Source organism: Falco naumanni, chromosome 6 (assembly GCF_017639655.2).
Source record: "Falco naumanni isolate bFalNau1 chromosome 6, bFalNau1.pat, whole genome shotgun sequence".
Classification (NCBI taxonomy): domain Eukaryota; kingdom Metazoa; phylum Chordata; class Aves; order Falconiformes; family Falconidae; genus Falco; species Falco naumanni.
In genome coordinates, this window is record NC_054059.1 from 38,649,266 (window position 1) to 38,676,952 (window position 27,687).

General features: G+C 38.1%; 1 protein-coding gene across 3 annotated transcripts; it reads right to left on the minus strand.

Annotated features, from left to right (window-relative positions):
- Positions 1 to 106: 106 nt before the first annotated feature.
- Positions 107 to 27,366, minus strand: CEP43 (centrosomal protein 43). 3 transcript variants are annotated; one of them, XM_040598188.1, is made up of 13 exons: positions 27,030 to 27,366; positions 17,453 to 17,506; positions 15,531 to 15,585; positions 14,818 to 14,906; positions 12,649 to 12,783; positions 11,808 to 11,891; positions 6,511 to 6,728; positions 5,379 to 5,459; positions 5,049 to 5,161; positions 4,376 to 4,444; positions 3,576 to 3,615; positions 2,853 to 2,946; positions 107 to 2,398 (listed from the first exon to the last, which is right to left on the minus strand). In XM_040598188.1, exons 1-13 carry the CDS (start codon positions 27,117 to 27,119, stop codon positions 2,324 to 2,326), a joined length of 1,197 nt encoding a protein of 398 aa, XP_040454122.1. In that variant the 5' UTR covers positions 27,120 to 27,366; the 3' UTR covers positions 107 to 2,323. The 3 variants fall into 3 exon arrangements, with proteins under 3 accessions (XP_040454122.1, XP_040454123.1, XP_040454125.1); XM_040598189.1 differs by lacking the exon at positions 5,379 to 5,459; XM_040598191.1 differs by lacking the exon at positions 2,853 to 2,946.
- Between the last annotated feature and the right edge of the window lie 321 nt (positions 27,367 to 27,687).

The following is a 27,687-nucleotide window of genomic DNA, read 5'->3' on the forward strand; positions in this document are numbered from 1 at the left end:
CTAACTCGGAAAAAAAATCCTTCAAGAACCCCCCCCTAAAACCCACAGGGCTTCCCGAATTTCCTAAATGTCAAGATTTTTGGTTCAAGAAGTCTCTAAAATACAATTTAGCCAGCACAATAGCTTTATTTTGCAATTTGAATTATTATACACAACTCTGTAAAAGCCTACAGGAGGAACAGCAAGGAGACTTACCACTTTTTGGCATTTCCTTATGTTAGAGTCAAAGTGCAGGGTCTCCAATTAATCCCCAAGGTAAAAGAACAATATTTTGCTGTTAACAAAAGTAATGTTAACACTTAAAATATCTAATTAGTTATTTAAAAGGCCACATCTTCAAATGCAATTAGAAATCATTTAATAAATTTTTGTTTCTTTTGGTATGATAAATTGCCACATATCCTACAGCTAACTGGTAATGGAACATCAGGCTTTCCCAAGACATGTAAAAAAGCCAACACCATCTCTACATTATTCCATACACCTTAAAAATGAATGGCAGAAATCAAATGTTCCCAGGTGTTCAAGTGGAATTTTATTTCCTTCAGACATGCTGTTGATCTTATTAAAAAAAAGGAACAAACAAACAAAACAAAAAAAGAAAAAGCCCAAACCAAATTTTTTATACATAGTATCTCGAGGCACAGGTTCCCCACATACATAAAAAAATGAGAAAAAAATTTATTTTACACAGGATATATCCTATGTTACAACATTGTTGCTATTTGTAACCTATGGCACATTGATTTTTTGGGGTGAAAAAAATTCTCCTCTGTGTTCAGCTGCTACAATATGGCACAAAGTTAAAAATTAACATCATGACTAAATATCCTGATGCTTTTCTGCTGGCTATTTTGGGGTGCACATAAATAAAAGGCACACTTTTCCTCTCTCCTCTCAAATCATTTATGTACTGTACAAGCCTAACTGCACTGCTCCATGCCTGCTGGCCCAGTGCAAAAAAAAGATTTAAGTCAGCATCCAATGCTAGTAGCAGCTCTATATGCTTAAACAATGGCTTTAGATTAGCATGCTACTTCCACTGTGGTGAGCACTGAGAGGCCAACAGTGTTCCTGAAAAAAATTACAAAGCCAAAAAAAAAAAGGAAAAAAGAAAAAAATTAAGTTATTTATATTCACTTACATGTATATTTTTCAAATGTGTTCACAATGTTCAGAAAGTGCACGTTTTGAAGTCTTGTTTCTGTATTACAAATGTCCATGACCTATATATTATAGCAGCGCCATGTACAACAGTATCGTTAAAGAGCTGTCAATGTTTCCATTACTGACCCTATTTTGCAAGAGTATAATGAAAATACAAGAATTTGCTCTTAGCTAGAACTTAGTGTCCATAAATGTCTTCGGTATGGTATCTTTAAATATTTGGATTCAATTCTGTACAGTAGTCAGAATCTGAAAAACAGCACACTAGTGGTTTCACTTTTTGGCGCTCATTTTTACATAACAAGTATTTTCAAGAATGAAAGTGAGCACATGAAGAGCCCTCCATAATAAAAGCTCCACAAACCATTACCACACTGTTAAAAACTTAACAAAACCCAGTAAGATTTAGTTAATGATTTGTGGATCCTTACAAAAATCACTTTTCATGGTTTAACAACAGATAACATCAATGAAATTATCATACATAAAAACAGCTTAGGTCTTAACATCAATGGCCTGACAAACATTTAAACAAGAATATCCGGTGTTAAGACTAGTGCTAAATTTAGCTCCTCTCAATTTGATATGCTGTTAAAAAAAATAAATTCCAACTTTCAGAAGAGTCTGAAAAACAGCAGTTTCAAGTAAGTCTGGAGCAATTAGGTATTGTGGCTAGAGTTACTATAAATACATACTACTTGCTGACTTGACAAAGTTGTGTTAAAAGAAGTGTGAGTTCAACTGCTACCTCTGAAGGTTCTTGCTTTGGTTATCTTAAAAAAAAATTAGACTGTTATAATAGCAGTGCAAGTTCACTATAAAGCCACATGCATCTCTGTCAATGTTTTCTTATCAATTGGGTTTTATTATGCCCACTGCCAGCAACGGGCATTCTGCTTGGAAAATTCATCTCCTGCTGTAAAAGATTTGGCTGAACCAAATGAAGAAAATAATTCTGACGTCAGACTCAAATGGGAACGCACCGTTTCATTTAGTTCTTGTTAAAGAGTATTTAAAAGCCTTCTCCACCTACAGTCTTTTTGAAACACAAGGCACGAATAGGGAGTGGACATTCCAGCAAATAGTGATTGTCTGAAATTAACAGTCCACAGCAGTCTTCTAGTCCAGCACAATGAAACACTTTTGCTGTCCAGTTTTATGCCACATCTTCTAGATAATCTGCAACGTCACTTAACTGAGAAATGGTAAGGTCTTGTGTGATGCCTTCAAGCTAGAAAATAAATGAAATTACAAACTCAGAAATCATAGAAACAGTAAGTATAAGTATTATTTCTTGTAGTCCCTCATGTAACATCCCATTCTTTTGGCCTCAAGCTCTTTTAGTGACATCTCATACTCCTGAAGATCTGTCTGAGTACCTCCTAAAGATATAAGGATAAGACATTCCTATGCCAAATACTAACCCAGTGTCAAATACATTTTACATGGCTAGAAACAGACAGTGAATTGTGTTACAAAACAATTGTTGTGGGGGGGTTGTTTTGTTTTTTAATCAGTGTAGTATCTAGACTTGGCAAGACTACTTGGTGTAAAGATACAGAACATAACAAATAATACAGCCTTATCCTAGGAACATATGATAATGGCACTTTCCTTCACGGAAGGTTAAAAATAAAAAAGGCAAGATCATAAGAACGTGAAGAACAATTTTAGAAGATTCATACTTTATCACTGGCATTTGACTCTTCTGTTTCCACAGAAATTTCATCTATTTCTTCACCAATACTGATATCACTTTTTTCTGAGCGATGGCTAGTACTAAAGAGAAAGAAAACCATAAATGAGGAAATAAGACTTTCTTCTTGAACATCCAGGTGTTACGTTCACTTTATACCTGACATTTGACTGGGATTTCACTTCCTAGCAATTTAAATATGAAGTTACTTAAAACCCCATAACAGCTAAAGACTTTCTACCTAGATGAAGCCATGATAAATACTTAGGCCTCAATCCTGTAGTTTACAACACCAATACCTTAACATCGTAAGGTTAAGGCTGTTCAATATTTATTACTGACTACTCATGCATGATGCTTTATTTCTTTGTTGAATATTTCAGCACACACCATATTCATTGTTTAATAGCATTGTTAAGTGAATGGTTCAGGAATAAACCAAACACCTTCCACAAAGAAAGCAACAAGTTATAATAAGTTAGTACCAGATTTTTAAGGAACTCATTACTACCTACACAAAAGGGATCAGGTACTTTCATGTTTGTAACCACACGTACTAAAATAGCAAACGGAAGTTTAAAGGAGTTCCGAGATACTGACAGACTCCAGCAATAGTGACTAGCTGAAATATTATGAAATAATTCAAATATGCTACTGTATATGCTTATAATGCAAGGAATACTATGCTACTGCAGTATCATCCTTCTCTTACCTGTTGAAGTCATCAGCATACTCATCGTCATCTCCATTTCCTAAATAATTTTTAAAAGGTATTAATCAAAAAGTTTTATTGCCAGGAAATGCAAAAAAAAGAATCTCTTCCTGCACCCAAGCATATGGTTTGGTGGCCAGCAAAAGTGTCAAGTAGATTAAATTACTTGAGCAGGTTAGGAAGAGACAATGACTTCATATTTGTCATTAATTAATCTCAAGCTCATTTATACAAACCGTTTTGAAATTGAACATACATTTTTGTGATATTGACTACATTGCTGAAGTCAAAACTGAAATACATGGCAACTATTTTGAGAGAGAGCTGATACTTCTTATATCACATCATCTTCATATTGCTCCTTCATATTCATATCGTTTACAAATAAACTTTCAAATGTGTGGATGACAAGAAAATAGGCCACTGAAAAACAGTAAGACTTGCCTGGCTATATTTTTGCACAAATATAAACCCCCTCTTTTCTTAGAAATCTAGACAACAAACAAAATTTATCATTTGATATTGGCAAACATATGCATAGAGAGAATCAAATTTTTGCCGCACATGTAAAATACTAATCCACATACAAGACACCCATTTTGACTTTTCTGTATTCCTTTAGATCAGATCTTGCTCTTAACTCCAGTAAGTTTCAAAATGGTGTTAAACAATGACAGAAGTAAAAGCTGAAGATTTTAGTTCAATATGTGTATTTCAGTTTCTCAGATTCCTCTAAGAAGCTGGGCCAGAACTTAAGGGTTTACAATATCAGAGCTTCCTCAGGTTTAGCAGTTACTTGCCTAATTCTAGTGATCCCAGTTTTACATTCACCAAAAGCAGGTCTTTCAAAACAGAGTTTCTATTCAAATCTGTAAGAAAACAAAAGCACTTATATCAGAAATTTGACTTATGACTCTTTAATAACATCCCACTAAAACATATACATCAACCATTTATAACAAATGTTCTTTTATATTAATCTTATATAATTTTATAGTGTAGTATGCTAATATTGTATGCAATTTTCGGGTCTGAACTCCGCTAACGTTTAAAAACGTGAGTAGCAAACATGGACAGTCTCCCAGTATTCAGGATCAGGTTTTACAACATGAAAGCAAATATCCTTAAAGAACTTCCGCAAATAATTTAAGGTAACAATACAAAGGAGTAAGTCAATTTCAGTTAGAAACCAAGCAACAGAATTTTATACTCCTGAAAACTGCCTTATATAGACCAAAAAAAGGAGTGTATATAAGTATTTCATGCTCCAAAACCTAAGATGCCCCAATGATGACATAATACATCAAAACCGCTAAGAGATCACTCAGATAAAAATGCATTATTATAAAGCATATTACACAAGAAGGGGACCACATACTTAATCACATTTGCATCTGAATATGTAGTGTAGTCATTATATTACGGGAAATATATCCTACATTTATCAAAACATAAGAACATGTAAAAACTTACTACTATCAGACTCCTTTAGCGAAGGTGCACCAGTCAGGGAGCTTAATCCACTTTTTATAGGTGGTGCATCAGAAAGGGATGCTAGACCTCCTGCTTTATTAGCTTCAGTTTTCCTAAAACAAACCAAACAAATAAGCAGTCTACAGAGCTGTGAAATGTGCGTAGTGACTTCTTTTTCTATGATTTACTAAAAGGTCGTAAAACGAGAACAGCAATATTCACAGCAAAAAGAGCTAGGGACAAAGGACTAATCGTTCTGTAATCTTAACAGTAGGCAGTTTACTGGCACAAGTGTCAAGCGAGACTTCAGTAAGACAGTCACTTTCTCACCTATGCAAAGACTTCTGCCTGCCTTCTTTCACAGACAGAGCTCCTGCACCTCCATCAGCATCACTGTTTTTATCAAAGGGCCTTTCATTATTCCCACATGCAAACGCAGCCACATGAAGAAAGATTCAAATATAAATCAGTATTTAAATTGGTTTGGTTTACAACTAAAACTACGTCTGACAAAATTAAGAGTAAGCATCTACTGTAGTGATAATACAAAACAGTTTATGCTGTTCTGCCTGCTGTCAACACAGTTGGAGGAAAGTCAACATGAGGGGATCTGCTGTCAAACTGACTTGCAAATGCTTCTGCATTTCTTCTGGTAACCTCTACTAAACTAGAGCAACACTGATTACTTGAGCACAGCAAAAGAACACCATGAAATGATACTGCATATAAATGATATTTAGTTTAGATATCAATAGATATCTAAACTAAACTTCAAGATAACTTGACATGATAGCACAAATACAGTTTTTTTCAGTTCTGAAACAAAGCTGTTTTATAGTCCAGTCACTATTCTTGTTTCAAATGGTATTTTTCAGTCATCAGACTCCATAGAGGAACAATTAAAAAATGCCCTTTGGAAGCTTCTGCAGAATTAGCATATGAAGAAATAACAATACTTCACTGAAAGCATAGAACTGCACACAAAAGGTGCTGCAATGTGAAGAGGAAACCCTCGTCTGTTAGAAAACTGTCCTCATTCTCACAATGGAGCCAGTTGACACTTTCACCAATTTTTTGTACAAAGCCATCCAGAACGCTAAAGCATTATCCTTATTATTGTGCACTTCCTTTAGTACTGATTGCTACTGCAGCTCTGCTGCAAGAAGAAAAACCAGCATCCATGCTTTATGCATGTTCATTCCACCAAATATATAGCCTTACTGATGCACCTAAAAGTGATACAGGTTTTCCCACTCAGTGTACATCCAAGAGATCCCACAAGACACTGCATTTCAAAGAACAGAATCATGGAAATGCACCTTTCAGAAACAAAATATTGCAGAACAGATCTAAACACTGGCATTTACAAGCATAAATAATCAAACATCTGCTAGCTCAAAGGCCTGCAAGCATACAGAGGACAAAATAAACCTGCATTAAGGAGATCATCCATGTCACCTACCAGCCATAAGTTCTTTCTGGTTTGGGTATAGGATCATCAAAAAAAGAATCTCCCTCTACATCATCTTCATCCACACCTGGATCGCTTTTTTCTTTGGTATTTAAGTCTTTGTTTTCTAGTTGAGGATCTAGTTTTGTTTCATTAGGCAGAAAATGAATGCTTTTTTTGCTTGCTTCCCCTGATGAGACACTTGTATCACTTTGAGTGGTTTCAGCATCCTTGAAAGATAAAGAATGAAAGGAATTAAGAGTATTATAAGATGTAAATACTTAAACATATACACCTACCATTCCTTTTGAAAAAGTTAGCTCAGACTTATTAGTATTTTTCAGGAATTTATTAGTATCATCAAGAATCACACAAAAGGAAAAAGTCAGATTTACCACTTTTATAAAGGAAATGCTATTTATTGTTGCTGCCATCAAAATTTTTTGTTCATCCTCTGCATTGCTTTGCTATCTAGATCACCTCTACCATAAAAACAACCAATTTTAAAAGATGTTGGTCATCAAATAAAGAAAACTAGACAAATTGATTCTTATCTCTTAGCTTTGAATATAGAGGGGGGTGTTTGTTTTATAGCCTGGAAGTTATGTGATGCTTTTAGTGTTATTTTACATCCCATCTATAAACAAACTTTTTAGTTATAACTATTATCTTCAAGAGAAATCAATTTAAACCCATGCAAGTTACCCTGACTTCCATATTACAAGGTAACCTCAGCAATATAATATTAGGTTTTAAACTAGCAAGTGTAAGATGACTGCAGTTGATGACACTTTCTCCCTTCAAATACTAAAACCAAAAATGACATAAACAAGATACTTTGAAAGTACATAATTTTCAGTCTTCCATGCTTATGGCTCCGTCCTAGATACTCAAGCATGTAAGGACTATTCTATGTACTAACTTTACATAATACAGCTCAAGTTGTTATCTTTGCAAAACTTTGTGGCCCAAAGAACAATATTCAAATTTACCTAGATAATTAAACTCACTTGAAAAAAATGGATTCTTATTTTTAACCAATAGCGTCTTTCTAAGTAGCAAGCAGTACTGCAATTTCTATCTTCTCCTCATTAAAATTAAGCCACTTAATATCTGTTTATTACATTAACTTCCTTCCTGCACACTAATAGCAACAGTTTTAGTTTTAAAACAAAAACAACAGTATTGCTTAATTCAGATAATCAATATGTAGCTTGCACTGTCTCAAGTATTTCTTTATCAGTCATTACCTTTCATTCAGAAGGCTGAAGTATAATTTTTGAACTGCAGGCCATGAAAGTTGAAAAAGGCCTGCCAAGGTCATTTTATCTCAGTCACAGAACCACATTCACTTGCTGGCAACAGCTCAGTTGTTCTAGGGCAAGAACAAGTAAGTGGCAGTAACAATGAAATTTTAATTTCCTATCCTAGAGGAACAGAATCATTGTTGAAAATTAAGAGCTTAGTGATAACCTGACTGGAGTTAAAGGGAAGTTACTGCTACTTTTCTATTCTGGGCCCTGAGGGAGTGAGCTGCTGCTATCTCATCTGAGAAACTACAAGCACAACAGTTGGGCTTTGCTTGGATTCATATATCATAAAGCTTTGCTAAAGTGCACTAACTAGTTTACAATTGTAGCGATAGGTTAATGATGGCTGAGGGTTCAAAGAACAACATCCCTACCTTGAGTTTCAGACTTAATGGTGTTAATAAATCAGAATGTGGTTTCACACTTGTACTTAAACAAATGCAATTCTCTGCTGCTGCCAAGAGCTGTGGTCTTGGTCTCTCCCAGCACACTTCCTTCTACATTACATGTATTGGTTGCCAAGTCACAGTCAGAGCCAGTTAAGCTCACAGGTTTGCTGAAAAAACACCAGAGAATCTCAAGTTTGATCAGGAAGCCTAAAGTGTTCAGGCAACTTCCATCTTGCTCCAGCTGGGACTGGCTAGAGTTTCCTCCAAGCATGTTGCACAGGCAGAATATTTTCCCATCCTGCCTTTACCAAAGAGAGAGAGAGAGAACCAGGAAGAAAATACATCTAAAAACTGTAGTCCCATTAAGATAGCCACTACTTATTCTTAGAGGAGTATGTAGTCCAACCAACAGCTGTTGCTATTCTGTAAGAATCATCCATACAGAAACCAATTTTCTCCCATTTCTGAGATAAATATATTTTCATGGAGGATTCAGCAATATATTATGTAAAGAATTTCCAGAACAAGTTCATCTCCCACTGCAATAGAATTATGATTTGCCTGCCATAGCAGATGAGTATAAAGAATATAAAAAGCCTGATCATAAATTCCAATTTATTGGAAATTATATTCTACTTGCAACCTCATTACATCAGAAAAAGCATGTAAATGAAAGTGTTTTTATCACCACCTCAGCTGCTGCTGCATGCTATAAGTATTCAACCCTCAACAACACACAAAACTCTCCTGAACAAAAGCAAACATGACTCAATGAACCATCTTTTACCATACTTTAATACTTCTTGCTCAGATTTAAATACTATTTGGTAGTTTCTTGTGTGCTCCCCTTCCCCACACCCCTCCCCTCCACTCTGACCTTTATTCCTGTAACAATGATCAAGTGATAACCATCAGTGGCAGTCCTAATGTATGCATCTGGTCCTGATGGCTGCATCTGACTCAAAGTGGATTTGGGGGAGACTGATAATGCAATAGCCAAGGGCTAATTTGAACAATATGCTCACTTAACAGTGCTGGTCAAGGCCCAACTCAAGCCAGGTTTGAAAGAAACTAACTTCTGTAGTTGGTATGCAAATATGACTATAAGTCGATTATCTTACTTCATAAATATCAGTGCCCAGGGCTCATTGTGCTCTCGTGCACAGCAGTGGGCTGCACGCCAGGATCTCCCCTTCATTAGGGACACCGCTCAAGGTTACTCTTCGAGGCTGAGGGATTCCTTGCTGTGACAGATACTCAGTAAAGTGATTAATAGCATGCTAAACTGAAATCTCAGCTAAGTGGTATAAAAGGATTGATTGTGCACATACAACTCTTTAGATACAAAACATTGATCCAATTTGGGACGAAAGTCTGGATGCAGCTGCACCTAAACTCTCTGAGAAGGAGTTTAGAACAAAACAGGGTCCTTTCTGAACCTCACGACTCTATGGGAAAATTTCCTTGGCAGTTTTGTCTGACTGTCCTCTATGCAGCAAATAAGTGTCCTTTGCCATTGATTCTTGTTAAACCACTGTCACATCTATTATCAAACTTTTTTACATTTCTCTTTTATGTCAACAAACATACTGTTACATCTTTCTTACAAGTGAAGTACATCATTTCTTTATAACTTAGACCTTAGAATAAATCCTAGCATCACTTTCTTGTGTCCATATACCTATTGGGGATTAAGTATATACACATTAAAAAAACACCACTATTGACTGGACCAGTCCCAGCCACTATAATTAAGCTGAAGTCAGTCAATAGAAGCTTGTGCATCTATAGATTAGTAATGTAAGTAGTTGATAGCAGCCTGAAAAAGAATTCTGACCTCAACACATAGAATAATGCAATGCAATACAGTATCACATAGAGAAACAGCATTAATCTTTGGAAATCATTCAGGCATGGTTTATATTTATTTTCCATCCAGTTTCTACTAGTGTACCTAGCACTGTTTGAGCTGAGTACAGGAGTTCCTGTTTTGATCAGGCCCAAATAATTGTGATAAAAGAACTAAGACTGCCATTTATTCCCTCCTCTAAAGCAGTTTCCAGGCATAACTTAAAACTCATTCTTATCAACTTAGTTTCCTAATGAAACGAGTCTTAAGACACTATACGCCTTTGTGCTTGTGACTCTGTCTCCCCTAACCAATTTATTTTGGACTGGCTGGCAAAGTTTAACCACAGTAATAAGGGCAGAAGTTTCAAAAAAGCCCCAAACATCTGCATAACTGCATTGCCAAAAGTTCTGCCAAGAATAGACATAAAGGAATAAGATTTATACCAGACAGCAGATGAACCAGCCTTGAGGCGTGCACGGACATCCAGAAAAACATCCATATGAAACCTGGTTCAAACTACAAGCTACTGGAACTACTTTTTTCCTCTTCTAGACTTCTCCTGAGGAAGCGCCATAAAACAAACACTAACCTCTTCTCTTTCTGACCTACTTATTTCAAAAAAAGTAATTTAAAATTGAAGATGAAAGGTAGTATATGCAAGGGAGAAGGGAATATTTATGACTTCTAACCCATCTTCAGTAGTTCTTAGCTAATCTAGTACAACCCCAAGACAAAAGTAAGGGCTCAGGTATAAAGCAACAATATTAATAACAGAGATGTTTAATCAGCATTCAGATCTTTTTAGGGGGTTTGTTTTACTATGAAAGCTAGTGCCAAGCAAGAATTATCTTCTACAGCAGGTCTGAAATTATTAGAATTTCCATTCAAATGTCAGTTAAAGAAATATTAGCTTTTAAAATACTACCAACAAGCACAGCAATTAATATAGTAACTCAATCTTGAAATGAAGTTTGCTTTTCAAATTGTATAGTTTCTGGGTTTGCATGGCAAAAAACTAAGGAAGAGGAATAAAATGAAGTAGATCCAACCCGAGATGGTCATATTTTCTTTTATCCTTACCAATCCCTCTCCAAACGCATGAACTAACAACAAAATCTATGTGATGTTTTATTCCTCGGCTTTGATTAGTGAGTTGGAAAGCTTCCAAGTAATTTCCCAATAATCCTGAAAAAAGGTATTAAAACTTTTTATGTGATCAGATTACATCAATAATTTGAACAAACTTTAGTACTTGAATCAGGGTTGTTTTCCTTTGGGTTGTTTTGTGGTTGGGTTTTGGGGGATTTTGGTTGGTTTTTTTTTTTTAACGGAGTGTAGTGCATACGGAAATGCTGCTTTTCCTGCTCCACACTGGTAATTTGTGTCGATCAGTTCCAGTCAAATGTAAATAAGTATTAGAGCCTGGAAGATGTTAGTTAATACCAGTTTTGTGCTAACAGGAAGCAGCAGAGAAAAGACAAGCCAGAGGCCCCAACACAGAGACAGTTGTATCCTAACACCCTTATCAATGCCAAGGGCAATCAGCCAGCTGCCCAATACACAGGGCAACGCAGCTCCAACCTGTCTGCATCTCACAGAGGCTGCGTGTATGTGCTGTCATGTACCCAGTCAGAAAGGTACAGGACTTTACAGATCATTTAAATTAATGCCATTGTATCTGCAGTTTCATAACAGTTCTCTTTTACTTATTTCACATATGTTATGTAGCTTTTTCATTATATATAAACACAATCTTACCTTATTTGGTATGGGGTTTGTACTTGATCTTCCATCAGATGATTTTGATGTGGCACACAGGCTATCACTTAGAACTGGAGCCACCTAAGAAATTCAACATAAACACTTCTTAAAAATACATTGAATTTTGTCATAATACCATCCAACAAGAAACAAGACTACCATCTTCACTCAGTATGCAAACTGCAACGCTGTGATGTTATTTTAGGAAGTCTATGACAAAAGCTTAAATACAGAAGTAGTTATTGTGGTAATTAATATATCCTGGGTGCAGAGAATTCTTCTTTCGAGCCACAATCACAGCAGACTAATCAAATGCTTTTTCATTAATTTAATTTATTCCATTAAAATATTACTGTCATTGCCTTTAGATAGTTCAATACTTCCCTATATTAAGTTTTAAATGCGTATGTTTTCAGAACAGCTTTAAAGCTTTTAACAAAACCAAACCTAGGCTTTTCAGGTCATATTAAAATTAGAAGTATGCCAAAGAAAATAGGTACAGCTAAAAGTGTTACCAAACCACACTAGCAATTAGAAAATAAGTGACAGTGTTGTGTGCTATTTAACTAGGTTCACTCTGTGTTACTATGTTGTAGCAGAATATTAGTAAAGCATACTAGGGTGACATCAAAAGTAACAGATTAGTCATAATTTTATCTTTCAGCATTGTTTTCTGATAAGTTACATTGAAGGCATAGTAAAATATAATAAAGCCTTGAAGCAGTGAAATACTATAATAGCCAAGTGTTCTTAATTTCAGTCATGGTTTTCATCACTGAAATGAAAATGAATAAAGAATTATGAAGAAAGAAAGAAAATACATGTTAACACTACTTACTTCCCCACTGCCTGAAATCTTTTTCTGCTGACATTTTTTAACAACCTCCAACAACAGGGGACCACCCACAGTACCTTCTGCTTCTATAATTCCCAAATCTCGAGCTAGGTTTTCTCGACCGTCAAGGCCATTTAGCTGGGGGGGAACAAAAACAACACATTAAAAAAATAAAATCACAACACAGAAATAGCTGTCAGAAAACAGTATATATTTTGAAATATAACTCCTGAAGTTTTTTGTTCTTATTTAACACAGCAATATTTTGACTAACCATTGATTATTTAAGACTTCTGTTAGCATGTGGGCTAAAGTAATGATAGCCTATTGCATTATTTACATCTGACCTGTACCTGAACTTAGCACAGACTGTTGTAAATATGCAAGTATTCATCATTATCATGTTTCAGGATTTAAGGATTTATATAGTCAAGTTACTTTAGCCTATCAGATTTAAAAATGGATCCTAGGACACCTAGCCAGGGGTTCCAGCAAATACATAGATGAGAGAGTCCCCATTCCTGTGCATATAGAAGTGCACCAACAGAGGTCAACACTTACTTTCAGTCTCTGTTTCACTTTAAAAAACTATGGATTTGGACAGAAACAAGAAAGAAAGAAATTCAGTATCAGCCCTCCAACCAAAAAAATTTGACAAAAAAATAAAAGAAAAATACACTTTTTAAAACAGAACTTCACAGCAGAAGCAGAATGTTGCAGCAAATTCAGGTTGGTTGGCATAACCTCCAAATGACTATACTGCAAAGCGCATCAGCTCATCTTGAAGTCACAATTATTTAGTGACGCTTCCTATCAAAACACGGGTCAAGCAAATACAGAAGCAAGCCACCACTAGCCAAGCACACTGAAACATGGAAGATAAAGAGACAATACAACAGACTGCTCAGAGACGGGGGCTAGTAGATGAAGTAAAATCTTTCGGCACTATACACAGCAGCCTTGGCCAATTAGCTTAACTTTGTCCAGATTTCATATATGTACTGCAAGAGGTGAAAAAGACCCTTACTAGAAAAAGGAAGGTGGCATTTCAAAGAGTATGAGATGCCGTTACAATGTGCATGAAGCACTGGTCCCCAGATTGAGTGGCAACATGACAGAAAGCTTGACTTTCTATCTCAGGGGTCCTCAAACTACGGCCCACAGGCCGGACACAGCCCCCCAGGGTCCTCAGTCTGACCCCCTGGTATTTACAGAACCGCCGGGGGTTGGGGGGGGGGGGGCGGAACCAAGCAGCCGCAGATGACCTCCTGCCACTTCATCCACGCGCCAGCCCCCTGTTTAAAAAGTTTGAGGACCCCTGTCTGATAGCATGAACATAAATCTATGTACAGATGTGTCCTAGTGCAATAAATGCAGTTATGGATATTTGGTAAAGGACAAGAGTGTACAGGATTTTCTTCGATTAAACCCCTAAAAAGAAACATGAATTTCTGAGAAACAGAAGTCAATTAACTGACTTAACAAAAATAAATTAACTATTCAAACTGACATTAAAAATAAAAACGAGTATTTGGGATGTAAAGATAAATCCTTCAATTAAATGGAACTGTTTCAAACCCAAATTTATTACCAAAATCTTTATACCATAAAAGGGGACAAATGAACAAATGTGATGAAAAAAAACTCTAACTTGGTATCAAAAGCCTAAAAGCAATCAGTTGGGCTACATGATCATTTTAGGTCCCTTCCAACTGAACTGTTTTTTTCAATCACTTTTTGTCATGTACATCAGCACAAAGTCCTTTGTTTCACTGAAATTACTCTCAGAGTATATTACTGACATTATTTTAATTTTCATGTAACAGTATTACCTTAATATCATGACACAGTAAAATTATTGGCAAAAAATATTGCAGGAGTATTCTGTTGTATATACTGCTATATGATTTCACAAAAAAAATAATAATTGTGGATTCAAAATTAACATATTATCAAGCATTGATTTTTGATAAAGGGAATACTCACTTATTAGCACACCCTCCTGGAATATGTGTCTTTAAGGCAGTAAGTACCCTTTACAAACTAAATATAAATTTTTTTTTAGAATAAACAGAAGCAAGCGGCTTAAATAAACCTACTATAGCTTCTGTATTCATTGCCATACACTCCAAACGATCAATATAGCATACAAATAAAACCAGTATATCTTACTGTGCTTGATTCAGGCTGAAAAACAGCCAATGTCAAATCAAGATTGAAAAACCGTAGAAATTCTGCAACGAGACCTGCTACCAAGCGACCTAAAAACAAAATGCAAAGAATAAAAATACACCAGACAGACACAAATATTTAACATTAACATGACTTCAGTATGAACGTCTGCATTGATTCAACAGTCCTACAAATATCATTTAGACATTCAGCAAACTACCACTACATCGCTAATTTGTGTACCAATTTCTAACTCAGCCATCATATTAAAAAAGCAATACTGCAGGAGCATAAATAGAGACTGCTTACAAAATGCAGGTATAAGATTATTTTTTTAGGCTATTCAGCTGTTCTAAAAGACAACATTTTGGCATTTCTCCTATTCACTACCGTACCTCTGCAGTGTGTTTTCACTGGTTACTGTTTCTATCAGTCCAGAATGCTTCTGAGTTTGCGTAATCATAACTCATAATGAAGTATTAATTGAAATGCTTTAGTCACCTCACTTCAGCAATATTAAACTTCAAAAAATACAGATTTAATTGTATTCTGAATGAATAGTATTTATGATATCCCTTGTCATAAATATGAACAAAACCATGAACAAAAGCATCCTTTATGTCATTAAGGCTGTACAGGTAAAAGATACAAAGATTTAATCCTTTGTTTCCTGGTTTTATTATTTTGAGAAGTATACTAAACAAAGAACTTACCGTCTTTTGTACCTAAAAAACTTTTCAAGCTTTCATTTACCAGAGGTGCTTTGTTCTGTCAAAAAGCAAAAACCAAACAGTAATTAACATCAGCCTCATACTATCAAGAAACTGAAAATCACAGCAAGGTGGTGTTTTGTTGTACACTGTTCCAGAACGATGCCTGACACATGTAATTCACCTCTTTACAATCTACTAATTCTACCACCTACAAGTAAAAGCTGGAGAGCCACACATTTACTTGGGAAAAATCAAAATCGTCTCAGCGTTTCTATTATAAAAGCTACAAAGCTAGAGTGATTTCACCAAAATTCTTGATAGTACACTGATTTTTATTTACTTAATGATTAAAAAGGTAACTTAACTTCCCAGATTGCTCCTCTAACATAGCGCCAGTTTTAAGGAAATTCAGTCCCACTTTACAAAAAATGGGAATTTACAAATCATCTAGATAAAACGTGGATCGTGCTAATTAGTAGTTCACAGATCAATATTAATCTTCTATTAATCAAAAGACCTTCAAAGATATGAAAACGTTCTTTTTCTCCCTTGTTAGATTTGCCCTCTTCAACTTTGATTTTTAAACAGAGATAAATCAATGTGCTACGTTTGAGTTTGTCAAAATTGTTCAAGGATTTTTCAAACCAAATTCTACACGCCACTCCTAACATACCAAAATATCCTGGGTAAGAACTTAAGTTGAAGAAAAGGGTCTGTTACAGGGATTTATCACTACAGCCGTAAATGCTAACACACACAAGAAAGAGCTGCACAATAAGGGAAATCTATCTTGCTTAATATTTAGGAATTCAGAGTACTGAAAAGTATTAATGTATTTCCAGCATCTCCACAGCATAAAATTAAAATATCATGATACTTTTAAGCCTTCTGAAAAAAGGGTGAGCCAAGGTCAACTACGGCAGATCTCTCTTCAGCCCTGGTGCTCCTCAGTCTGGGAAGTTGTTCTCTGGGTATTCTATAATATTCTGAAGCTTCCCATAAGAGATGGCACTGTTCCGCTATATCACTCTTCCATTATGTCTTCTTCATAGATTTAGATTTCTGGAATATGAAATCTCATACCATAGAATAACTACTTGCCTTCCTTACTAATGTGACTGTAATGTCTGTTACAGTTGTGCAGTTTTCCAGAAAGAGCACAACTGTCTAACCAGTAGAGGAATAGTGCAGTTTTCCATTCCTTTCTTGAAACAGAGCCTGAACATACAGCACCCTCTCCCCTTTAGTTCTAGAAAAAGGAAAGACACAGGGAAATGAGGCAATGCCAACAGTAGAAGGGGTCACAAAACTAGCATCTGCATACCACTGCAGTACTGTTACTTTATGGTGCTAGTGTCACATATCCCTAATATTGTCAAAGTATCAGTACATATTCCATCTCTTAATTCAGAATTCCTTCTCAAATATAAGCAAGTTATCCTGAAGTAAGCCTACAACATCCATTTGAGAAATAGCAGAAGCATTAGCATACTTTGCAAGTTACTGCATTAAATTGCTTTCACAATAGGCTTGTCAAAAAAACCACTACAATATTTTAAATATCAAAAGATGTTATTCCAATTTGATAAAACCTTAATCAGTCAACTAGATTTTATTTTTTTTTACGGAAGTATTTAATGGAAAAGATATTTAGTTACTCCAGTCAATTGGACAGAAGCAATATAAAACCAGTAGAGAAAGTTACTTAAAGTTACAGTCTCAAAAGGCTATGTAACAATTCCTGTTATTAAACATCGATACCCTGATAGTCCTGTTCTGCATTCTTTAAGCATCATGCTCTTATATGCAGTAATACATAATTTTCTCTTGTTAAATTTCACAAATAGAAAGTATTAAAACTACTGTATTTAATGCCACATGAAGAACTATCAGGATGCTGATTTTTTTTAAGGTTCTCTTACCTCTACTTTCTCTTGTTCTTCTAATGCCAAAAAAACAGCTGCCCGCAACTCTGCCTGCCAAAGAAAAAAAAAACAACCAACAAACTACAAACAGCGTTTCTATAAGCACTGTTTTCCCTAAGCAAATAGAATGCAAAGAACCAGCACTTAGCTTAACAGCTATTTGTTTCTCCTCAAGCAACATTGGCATTGCTTGTGATCTACATCACTGCAATTAATACACTTGAGATTACAGGCAATGTGACTTGAGGCTGACAAAGAAGAACTTTCAGACATGAGTTAATAGCTTGTGATAATATGTTTTGGAAAGTTAATGTTAAGACATACAAATTGCTGTGATTTCTTGTCAGATCACACTCAAAGAAACAGAACTTCTCAAGGAAAAGACAGCATGATTGAGTCATTCAAATACTCTATGGTGAGGTTTTACCTAGCTGATTTTGAATGTCTTAATATCAAGGATCAGAATTCTTCCAACAATTGTTTTGCATATTTAAGCTTAAGCCTTGCTTACTTTTTTTTTTAATACTACAGTTTCACTACTTCTTTCATTGAAAATATCAAATGGACAACATACATTGCCATTTTCATCAACTCTTGATCCGACATTTTGAAGTAGCCAGCACATAACACTGCAGTAATAAACTGTAAGAGACAGTACTACTCTGTATGGTAGTTTTCTTAAGAGAAAAGCAGCAAGCAAGCTTTAAAGAAAGATTGATTTCTATAACTAAGAATAAGAACAATATGGTGAGCATCTGGATTTTCTCATGTATATCATGAAAGGTAACCAAACATGGATTACCCTGCAACTGTTCCCTCCCACAGAAAAAAAATAAATCATGGCAAAAATAAAATAAACCTTTCCTTTTTAAGCATAACCCTCTTTGGACACTTTTTAAAGGGACAAAAAGTAATGCAACAAAGTTTAACATGTTTCCCATCAAAAGAAGTGTGAAATGCTTACCACAATTGTATGCAATGGTCATACTGCCAGTGCAGTTACATTTTTTCAGGTGCTGGGGTACACAGAGCATTCAACCAGCAAATCCTCTCAGAATCCGTTAATTTAAATACTATTCTTACAAAATCATTTTACATTTAACTTTCTGACCAACAGCTAGCAACTTGTTTATTTAGTCTTATGTCAATATGAAAACTATGTTTGCAAGGCTGACTTTCTGTTCCACTGATGCTACAGAAACCAAGTATACTGACATAAAAGGACAAGAAAAAAAACAAACAAAAAACCCATTAAACTGTTCAAAATGAAAGACACATGGGTAGGGGTAAGTCCCTCTAAGGGTCTGGATCATGGGACAGTAGAACAAAGTTGTCTGTAAGTAGTTGCCATTACATCAGCTGATCCAGAGTCTGACCTGTTTGAGATTTTGCAACAATATCACAATTGTTATTCCTTTTCTCCTAACTGTGATTGTTTGTCTGCTCTACTCCTCTAGGTCAACCCAGTGGCTTTTAAATACAGACTGCATTGCTTTTCTTCCTCTTCTCATTCATTTAATGACATACTGTCAATTTCTCCCAAATGTTGCCATTCCCCATTAATAGCAGGTTCACCTTTATTTCATTTAGTGCCCAATTAATATCCTTATGGCTAGGACCTCATCAACAGAAAATAATCCCACTGGTATTTACTACATCTGCCTTTGGTTTACCTGCAACACCTAGAATACCACCCTGTAGAGGAATGAAGGCAGTGGGCTGATTGACATGGATGATGTGCAGCTGTAGCTCATTCCCACTAAGTAGTTATACAGCCCTGAGGAGTGTGGGAGAGGGTGTTGGACAGAGGAGGAGCAGTGTGGTTTGACCTCTGGAGGAAGGAGAAACAGCATGGACAGTAGAACCTGACTGATGGTAAAAGCCTTGCTGTGGCCTACTAGTTTGGTTGTGCTGCAACACCACCCTTCAGCCTTTTCACAGTTAAGCAGCCCTCCAACTGGTCCTTCAGTCCTGCAAGTGTCACAGCAAGTTTGAAGTTAAACACTCCTGTATTATCTCCACAAGAAAGCTTTCAGCATTCTAACACACTGACCTTCACCCTTTGAGCTGGGTACTGCTCAGATGATAGCAAGATATTCTCAAAATACAATATCAATAAATTTAGACATAAAACCATACACTTCAATCTGTGTGAGGTTAAAGCAGTAACTCTCAGGTTCATGAGGAAGAAAGGAAAAAGCAACAACGACAAAGCTAAGGCCAAAGGAATAATCACCCCAATACAAGGAGACAAATCATACTACGCGGTAGGATGGACAATGTCATATAAGCTTTTCAGGACCTGACAAGTCAGAGAATTTGAACACCAGAGACTGAGACCAATATCAGGCATGGTCACAGCAATTTGCTCCCACCAGCAGATAAGCAAGCTTATACAACTACAAAGATTAATCCATTTAAAGAGCATTCTTCTCCCTGCCCACCTTTTTTCTTTTTTAAGTAAGTGTGAAGGGTTTACATTTGTCTTTGCCCTAGTACCCTTTGGCACCAGCCCAATTTGTGTTCCATATATTGTTACAATCTGCTTTTGCCATCCTCCTATTCCACACTGCTTCATTCTGCTAGCAGTTTTCAACATAATTCAAACATGTTTTGAAGAATTTTATTCTAGTCTAGTAGTAAAGCAGACCAAAGCTTGATATGCAGCTTCCCCACCATATCCTTCCTAAGCCTTCAATAAAACAGGGTTATACCAATAAAGCAAGATGCTGAGAAGTAAGGTGACAGTGTGTATCTACCACTCTTGCATTCACCAAAACAGCAGGCTTCCTTCTCATCCTGTGGAAGATGCCCATTCCCTTCTATCCCCAAAGAAGTTTTACCAGGTGAGAGCTCATAATAATGAAGCAGCTATTTGATTTCACTGAACTTAGCTAAAACGAGTAAGGCTAACATGTGACAACCACTGTCTGTATGCAGTGGGGAAATCTATGGATCAGTATTTTGAAAGAGAAGTACATTTCCACTTTTCCTCCCAGGCATGTACAGTTCGACAGAGAACACAGTCTCTTGCCAGTTGCTGTTGTACTATAAATCAGAAACTTGTAGCCCATGAAAGCATCTTTTCTGCACCTGGGCTATAGCATCCCTCTTCAAAAACTGGATAAACTTATTCTGTTCTAAACACAGAGCCTCTAGCATATCTCTGAGGTACTGTAGAGGAAAACAGCTCAGAGTCCACAGTTCCCTGGAAAAGGAAAAACAGTTCTTACTCTGTCAAGAGCTCCCCAAGCACAGTTTTTAGGTGGCATCTCAAAAATGCCAGTCTAATTTGGTAATATGGTCTTAACAGTAAGATAGCAAGCACCTACCTTGACAAGATTATTAGTTTGATATAGTACACTAGTAAAAGCCATCCACAGCAGCTTACATAGCCAGATGCCAGATAAAAAAAATAAAAGGATAAGATAAAGACTGTTCAGGACTGAAGGATGACCTGTAGCCTCTAACTACCTCACACCTGCAGACTCTTTCTGACTGGAGGACCATTCCCTGAGACGGTGGGGGAAGCAGCAGCAACATGGCAAGTGCTAAGTAAAGCAGAAATTGAGATTCACCACAGAAAATATCAGGGACCAAATGAAAAAGGTAGGGGTTTTTTTGTGGTTTGGTGGGTTTTGTTTTGGGGTTTTTTTTTAGGTACTTGATGGATAGCAGGCAGTACAGTGATTCCTCCAGATAACCTTAAGAAAAACCGGAGAGCCACAAATGCCCCAATCAAGGAAGGAGTTACAACAATTAATGGTAACTTTAGGATATTGGAGGAAGCATGTATCTGCCATTTCCTGTCCATTGTACTTGCTCTTACAGAAAGGTAAACCCTGGGAGTGGAAATTAGAACATACAGAGGTGGTAAAAACTAAAAATACTGGGACTGCTACACCCCCGGAACCCTATTATAGCCAAATGGGGTTGCACGGAACACAATATATGCTGTAATCTGTTCCAAACTGGTCCCCATAGGGCAAAAAGACTTCTATTGTTCAGCTCAACTGCACTTAAAGAAACAGAACAATGATTCCCTGAATGGGAAAAGAGACTTTTATCTTCAGTCTGAGCAATTAAACAAATAGAGAAAATGCATCGGGGACAACTTAGGCAAACTAGAGGACACATTACTAGAAGCAATCCTAAAGAGGTCTTCTCCCCCAGAGGAATTGCACAAAAGCGACTATCAGAAAATGGTATGCCTACCTAAGGTTTCCAAATTGCAGATGCCCTTTTACTGTTACAACAACTTTTGAAACCTTCACCCCTTCTGGATGTACCACCCCTCACTGAGGGTACACCAAAAGAAAACATTTGGTTTACAGATGCATTAGCAAAAAAGGTAAATAAGGCTGGCAAACAAGTAACAGAGGAAAGTGAATGCAGTGCACAAGTAGGAGAAATAAGAGCAGTTGTTCTGGCAGCACAGAATGGAGCAAAAACCATCTACATAGACTCCTATGCTGTGTGGGCTGGTGCCACAGTGGCTGTCATGAAAAATCTTGAATCGGGAAGTAAACAGATCCCCAATTTGGAGAAACACAGACTGGCAATTATTACTACACATAGCCAGGAAAACACCTTTCAAGATGGGAGGGGGTAAAAGCTCATGCTAAGGATAATCAACCAGCCACAAAGTAGAATCAAAGATAACTAAAATCAGTAAAATCAACGTAAATCCTGAGCGGTATTGTTTGGGAGAATGGTTACATCAAAACCTAGGCCACAGAGGTAAAGAAGCACTTTGCTGCACAAAGGCCAGCCCATGAACAGAAAAACTTGTGAAACTATGTTTACAGAATGTCCCCAGCACAGACTGAAAATAAAGCAGAACACCCTGCTAAAGCACCACCTCCACATATCAATGAAAGGAAAACCTTACGGTCTACACTGCAAATTGATTATATAGAACCATTCAAATCCTCTGTGGGATATCAATACATTCTTAAAGGGGTCGAGTCATCGGCTTGCTTGTGGTGGTGACCAAGTGTCAGGAAGCCAATGGGCAAAACACAGTGTGAGGGCTATTATTTTGGTTCTCAAATCCACCTACTCCTGATGTTATCCAAAGTGACAATGGCACACATTCTTCATGCAAGATTGGGCAAAAGGAGGGAACTGAGTATTCCACACCCCATACTACCCTCAATCAAATGGGATGGTACAGTTAATGGCTTATTGAAAAGGAGTCCCAAACCAAGTGAGGCTCCATGGGATATGAAACTTCCTGAAGTACTCTATCAACTAATCACTAGGAGCCCACTGGAAGCCCTGTAAAGTGAGCATTCTTTGTAAAAACCTACCACAAGAAGTGATTTAAATTAGAATGCTGGGAACTAACCAATGGCTCTTGTCTGAATGGGAAATAATTAAAGGAACCACCAACTCACTGGTGCCACAACTACATGGTAAAGACCAAAGTGTTGTGCTGGCTCTTAGTTGTATCCAAGCTCACCTGTGGATGCCATCTACAGTAGCAGCAATTACGTAAGAGGTGAAGAAGGCACCTTACCCACTGACATTTGAAAGGTAATTTTGGATAATATAAAAAATTGGAAATATAATTCCACACCTGGTGGTATTTAATCAATTTTACTTATGAACCCACCAAGAATAAGGCCACAGCTTTTGTCTTAACCATATGCAATGCTTTGGTATACACCATATTCCCAATCATTGCACTAGGATTAAATCACAATGGAGCTATACTCTATCCATTAGAACACAGAGTACGGGCTCAACAAAACAGAAGCGAATGGCAAACTATTGATGTTAATGCATGCATTGTATGGGAAGAACAAGTATTTATTTGTGGGACCATTAACACCATCAAAGCCCAAGACATTTGCCTTGACACTGAACAAAATGTCTGTCATTTTGAAACACATCCTGATAAAATCCCTGAAACTGTACCTGTATATAGTGGGAAAGGATATGTTCACATGAAAACTCTTTGTGATTTTATATGTGTAGATAACATTACTGTAGATAAAAGCAATCACCCAAATACTTCTGTTGGTAACTTTAGTCAAGTTGTGGGACATGACTTTAATTATTCAGCTCCTGTTCCGTCTTATCAATTGTGATTATATGAGTCAAAATTTATTGCCTACTCCCACTGGCATTAATATTAGATGGGTGAAGAAACTACTACAGCACAATTACCTGTGTCAATTGCTAAAACATGTCTCAAACAATGGATACAAAACTGTCCATCATGATACAGAAGAGATACACCATGTCTTAGGTAAGAGTGAAGAATGATGGAGAACACCATTGGCAGGCAGCTCTTCCTGGATGGTCACCAACAGCAACAGGAGTGTTTAATCTTATGCTTCACACAGCTGTGATTTTGCTGACGCCAATATGTTTACTGCTTATAATTATATATAAAACAAATAACCCCATTTCAACCACACAAAACAAACAAATTAATGAATAAGCACTATCTACTTACCATGGACCTATAAGCACACAAACCATCAGTATGCTATTTATGGCAGAGGGAACAGATGACCATAACACCACTCTGTGAAGGTAAGATGAATTGACTACAGTCACAGGGTGGAGTGTGGCCGTGTGCTCCCAAATTACCAAGAAATTAGCAACAACAGTATCAGCTGTCCAAAAGCATTACTAAGTCATGTGGTATTAGTGATGCTAATCTCCCTCATATTTGTAGCAACAGCAAGGTCCAGAGGTGAAAAATTCAGGTGGCATAAACTTTTTTCCAGAACAAAAGAGATTAAAAGATACAAACCAAAAAACCCTGAAGTAATACAGGAACACAGTAAGAAGCATAACAGCTCTTCTTGCTCTGATGACAGTTCCGATAGGAGAAAGAAAGATCACATTCTCTTCAAGACAGAAGAACATCTCCATTTGTACAGCATGCATCACACAGTATCGGTGATAATTTTCACTGAAGTACAAATACCCACAGTTACATTCTGTATGTTTACAGTATTTATTAGGAAGAAGCCTTATCCCTCAGACTTATTCCAGTGATTAACAACTTTATATACATACACAAACACACTGCATTTTAGAGAACACAGGAGATTCTCAATTACGAGTGGCAAATATATTTACACATCTTCCAGTTTTCACAATATGACTTCATTAAAAACTACAGTACTCAATGTCTATGGTAAATAGAAAAATCATGAATGTATTTTTAAATTAAATTTTAAATTAAAGATTTTTTAAGTATCATACAAGTAACATTTTTCCAGCTAAATAATTTACATCAAATGTACCCAATAAATTAATCTCAAAATAAGAGTAAACTAATAAACTGCAACCCATTATAAAAATCATATTCCATTAGAGAACAAAAGGCATCACCCTAAGTTTCCTTCTAAAAATCACTCCATCATTATATTACAAAAGGTATTAGCGGACAGCCTGATATATTCTATCCACTGAAATTATTCCCCTTGAATTCCAGTCCTTCCAGAACTGTTTCTACCTATAGTGCTTCATTCCAATTCAGCTATACATTGACCATATCTCTTTCTCTTCAATATACCTACTTCAATGAATCTTAAATATATTATACTTAGCTTTCTAGCCTCATCAGTCTTGAAAAAGTCAGTACTCATTCCGAAGTATAAAATAAACAACTGTTTTGATAACATGTAAATGTTCATTCAGTTCTACCGCGTACTAAAAAATACTGACACACAATTGATAAAGAAACACTATCGATCATAACTACGTTTGTTATATTTTAATGGAAGGATGATGGTGATTTTTTTTTATGCATGGCATAATTAATTTCAATTAAAAGCTGACCATTTAAGACTACTTGTTCAATCTTAATTCTTCTGGAAGACAACTGACTTTTTGTCAGGGAGTAGCAGAAAAATTCTGTAAGTCATTGATACTATCAATCCACAGAAAGTCATCAAACTTGCATGCCAATTTGAATTTCTCAAATGAACAGCCTTGACTGTAATCATACCATTTATTAAACAGTAATTCCTGATATCAAAGAGAGACATAACCCAGGAAGTAGGATGCAGTTTGTATTTGTCTGTCATTTGCTAGTTTGCCTTAAGGATACCTTACACCATATTGGATACTATACACTTACAGCATTATGGTGAATATTACAATAAATTGTTGTGTGTGTATATATGTAACTATTTAACACAAATCTCAATGAACTGACAACCATGGTACAGAAACCTGCATACTGCACACAGACATTAATTAAGAAACTACAGGTCATGTGCTCAAAATGACCTAATTGGCTTGTGATTTTTTTAATCATCACTATACTTTTATTGGTTAACACTATGTGAGAGGTTAACAGGTGGTCCAAAAAGCCTATCTGATGCTTAGATAGAAAAAAGGTCTCCTGCTCAAAACAGTTACATGAGCTAGAATCTTCACTACTTAAGGAGTTTAAACGAGGATTATCTATTTGAATATGCAGAACACCACATTTTTAATGCTACTATTTTGTTGAAATGTATGACAACTAACCCAAAATCCAGTGGACTTCAAAGTACACACACAAAGATGTTCTCACTTCCATTTAAGCACTTAGTTGTTGAACTGTTGCTGAAACATCAGCAATGGTCATCTACCTCTTCAAGGTCTAAAATAGAACGCTGTGGATAACCACCACCACACTCGAGCCAAACTCCATTTCTCCTTTAGCTTGGAACTGAATCCAGCAGTTCTTATGCTTCTGTATCCGTATGGCTCTTTGCTATACACAGTAATTATTGCTAGAAGCTTCTAACTGCAAAAAGAATCTTTGAAACCAATTTTCATATCCTTTCTGACACAAGCTCAGGCTACACTACAGGCTTGGAAGCAGCATACACTCCAATATAAGAAAATACATAGAAGACAGTGTTAACAGCATTATTGGTTCCCTATAGGCAGTCAGCATCCCCAGAGTTTCCAGGTTTAGGAAGCCTCCAAGACACAGCTCAAGCAACCCACGCTCAAGAAAAGCAACGTTTAAACAGCGAGCCTCAAGAGAACCCGTTTGAAATTTTCAATAGGGGCCTTTCGTATCGAAGCAGAAACTATAAACCCTGTCCCACAGCACCCGGCGGCCGAGTATTTCCCGTGGGTTTGGCAGCTGCCAAGGTGAGCCCCTGCGGCCGCACGGTACCTAGGGGGGGCGAAACCGCAGAGCCGGGCGCCGGCCCCCCGCTCCCCCCCTCGCCCCGCCCGGGCGACCCTGCAGCTCCTGCGGCCGCCGGGCGGACCCACGCAGCGGTCAGGCCTCAGGCCCCGGCCTCCGCGTCGGGCGCGTACCAGCTGCGCCGCGCAACGCGGGCGCTGGCCGCGGCTCCCCGCCGAGCCGCAAGCCGAGGAGCGCCGCGGGGGGAAGCAGGCGCCACCGCCAGGCCGTGACGCCAGGAGAGGGCCCCGGCCAGGAACACCGGCTGGAAGCGGCAGCGAGAGGGGACGAAGCCCGTGGAGCCTCAGCCCCTCCCCCGCGCTCCGCTGGGCCGTTAACCGCCGCCGGCGCCGGCCAGCGCTGCCCCCTTCCCGCTGGGCGACGTGTGCGCGGGCGAGAGCCTCTCCTTTCCCCCACCTTAATCTTATTGAGCACCCCGCTGCTCTCCAGCGTCTGCACCAGCAAGTCCCGCAGCTCCGTGTCCTCCTCCGTCGCTGCGGCCGCCATCTTGTTTCTCCCTGACAACCGCCCAAACTGCGCTAGCGGTAGGACGCGGCCGGCAGATTCGCCTCCGCTGCCCGCGGAGGCACCAACCCAGCGGCGGAGCCGCGGGAGCGAGGCGCGGCGGGTCGGTACACACCCTCAGTACCGCTTCGAAAAAAGGACGCAGAGAGGTCGCGGCCGCCCGGCGCCTCTGCCGTCCGCGGCACCTGGAAACTGCGGCAGCAAATAGGCAGCGCGGCCACGGCGCCGCGAGCGGCGGGCGGGAAGTTTAAAGCGGTGGGTGGCGTTAACGGCCGGGCCGGGCCGGGCTGGGCGGGGCGGGGCGGGGCGGGGCGGCGCGGCGCGGCGCGGCGCGGCCGTTCGCCCCTTCCCTCAGGCCGCCTCCCGCCACGCTCGGATCCAACGACGGTTAAACCAGCCCGCCCACCCTCTCCCGCGCCCCGGGGGGTCCAGCCGCCCTATGCTCGCCCTCTCACCCTAACGCGGGGTTAAGGAAGGACCACCCTCCGCCCCGGAGCCGCGCTCGCTCCAGCAGCGAGGGCGACAGTCCCCGGCCTCTGAGGGGGTACAC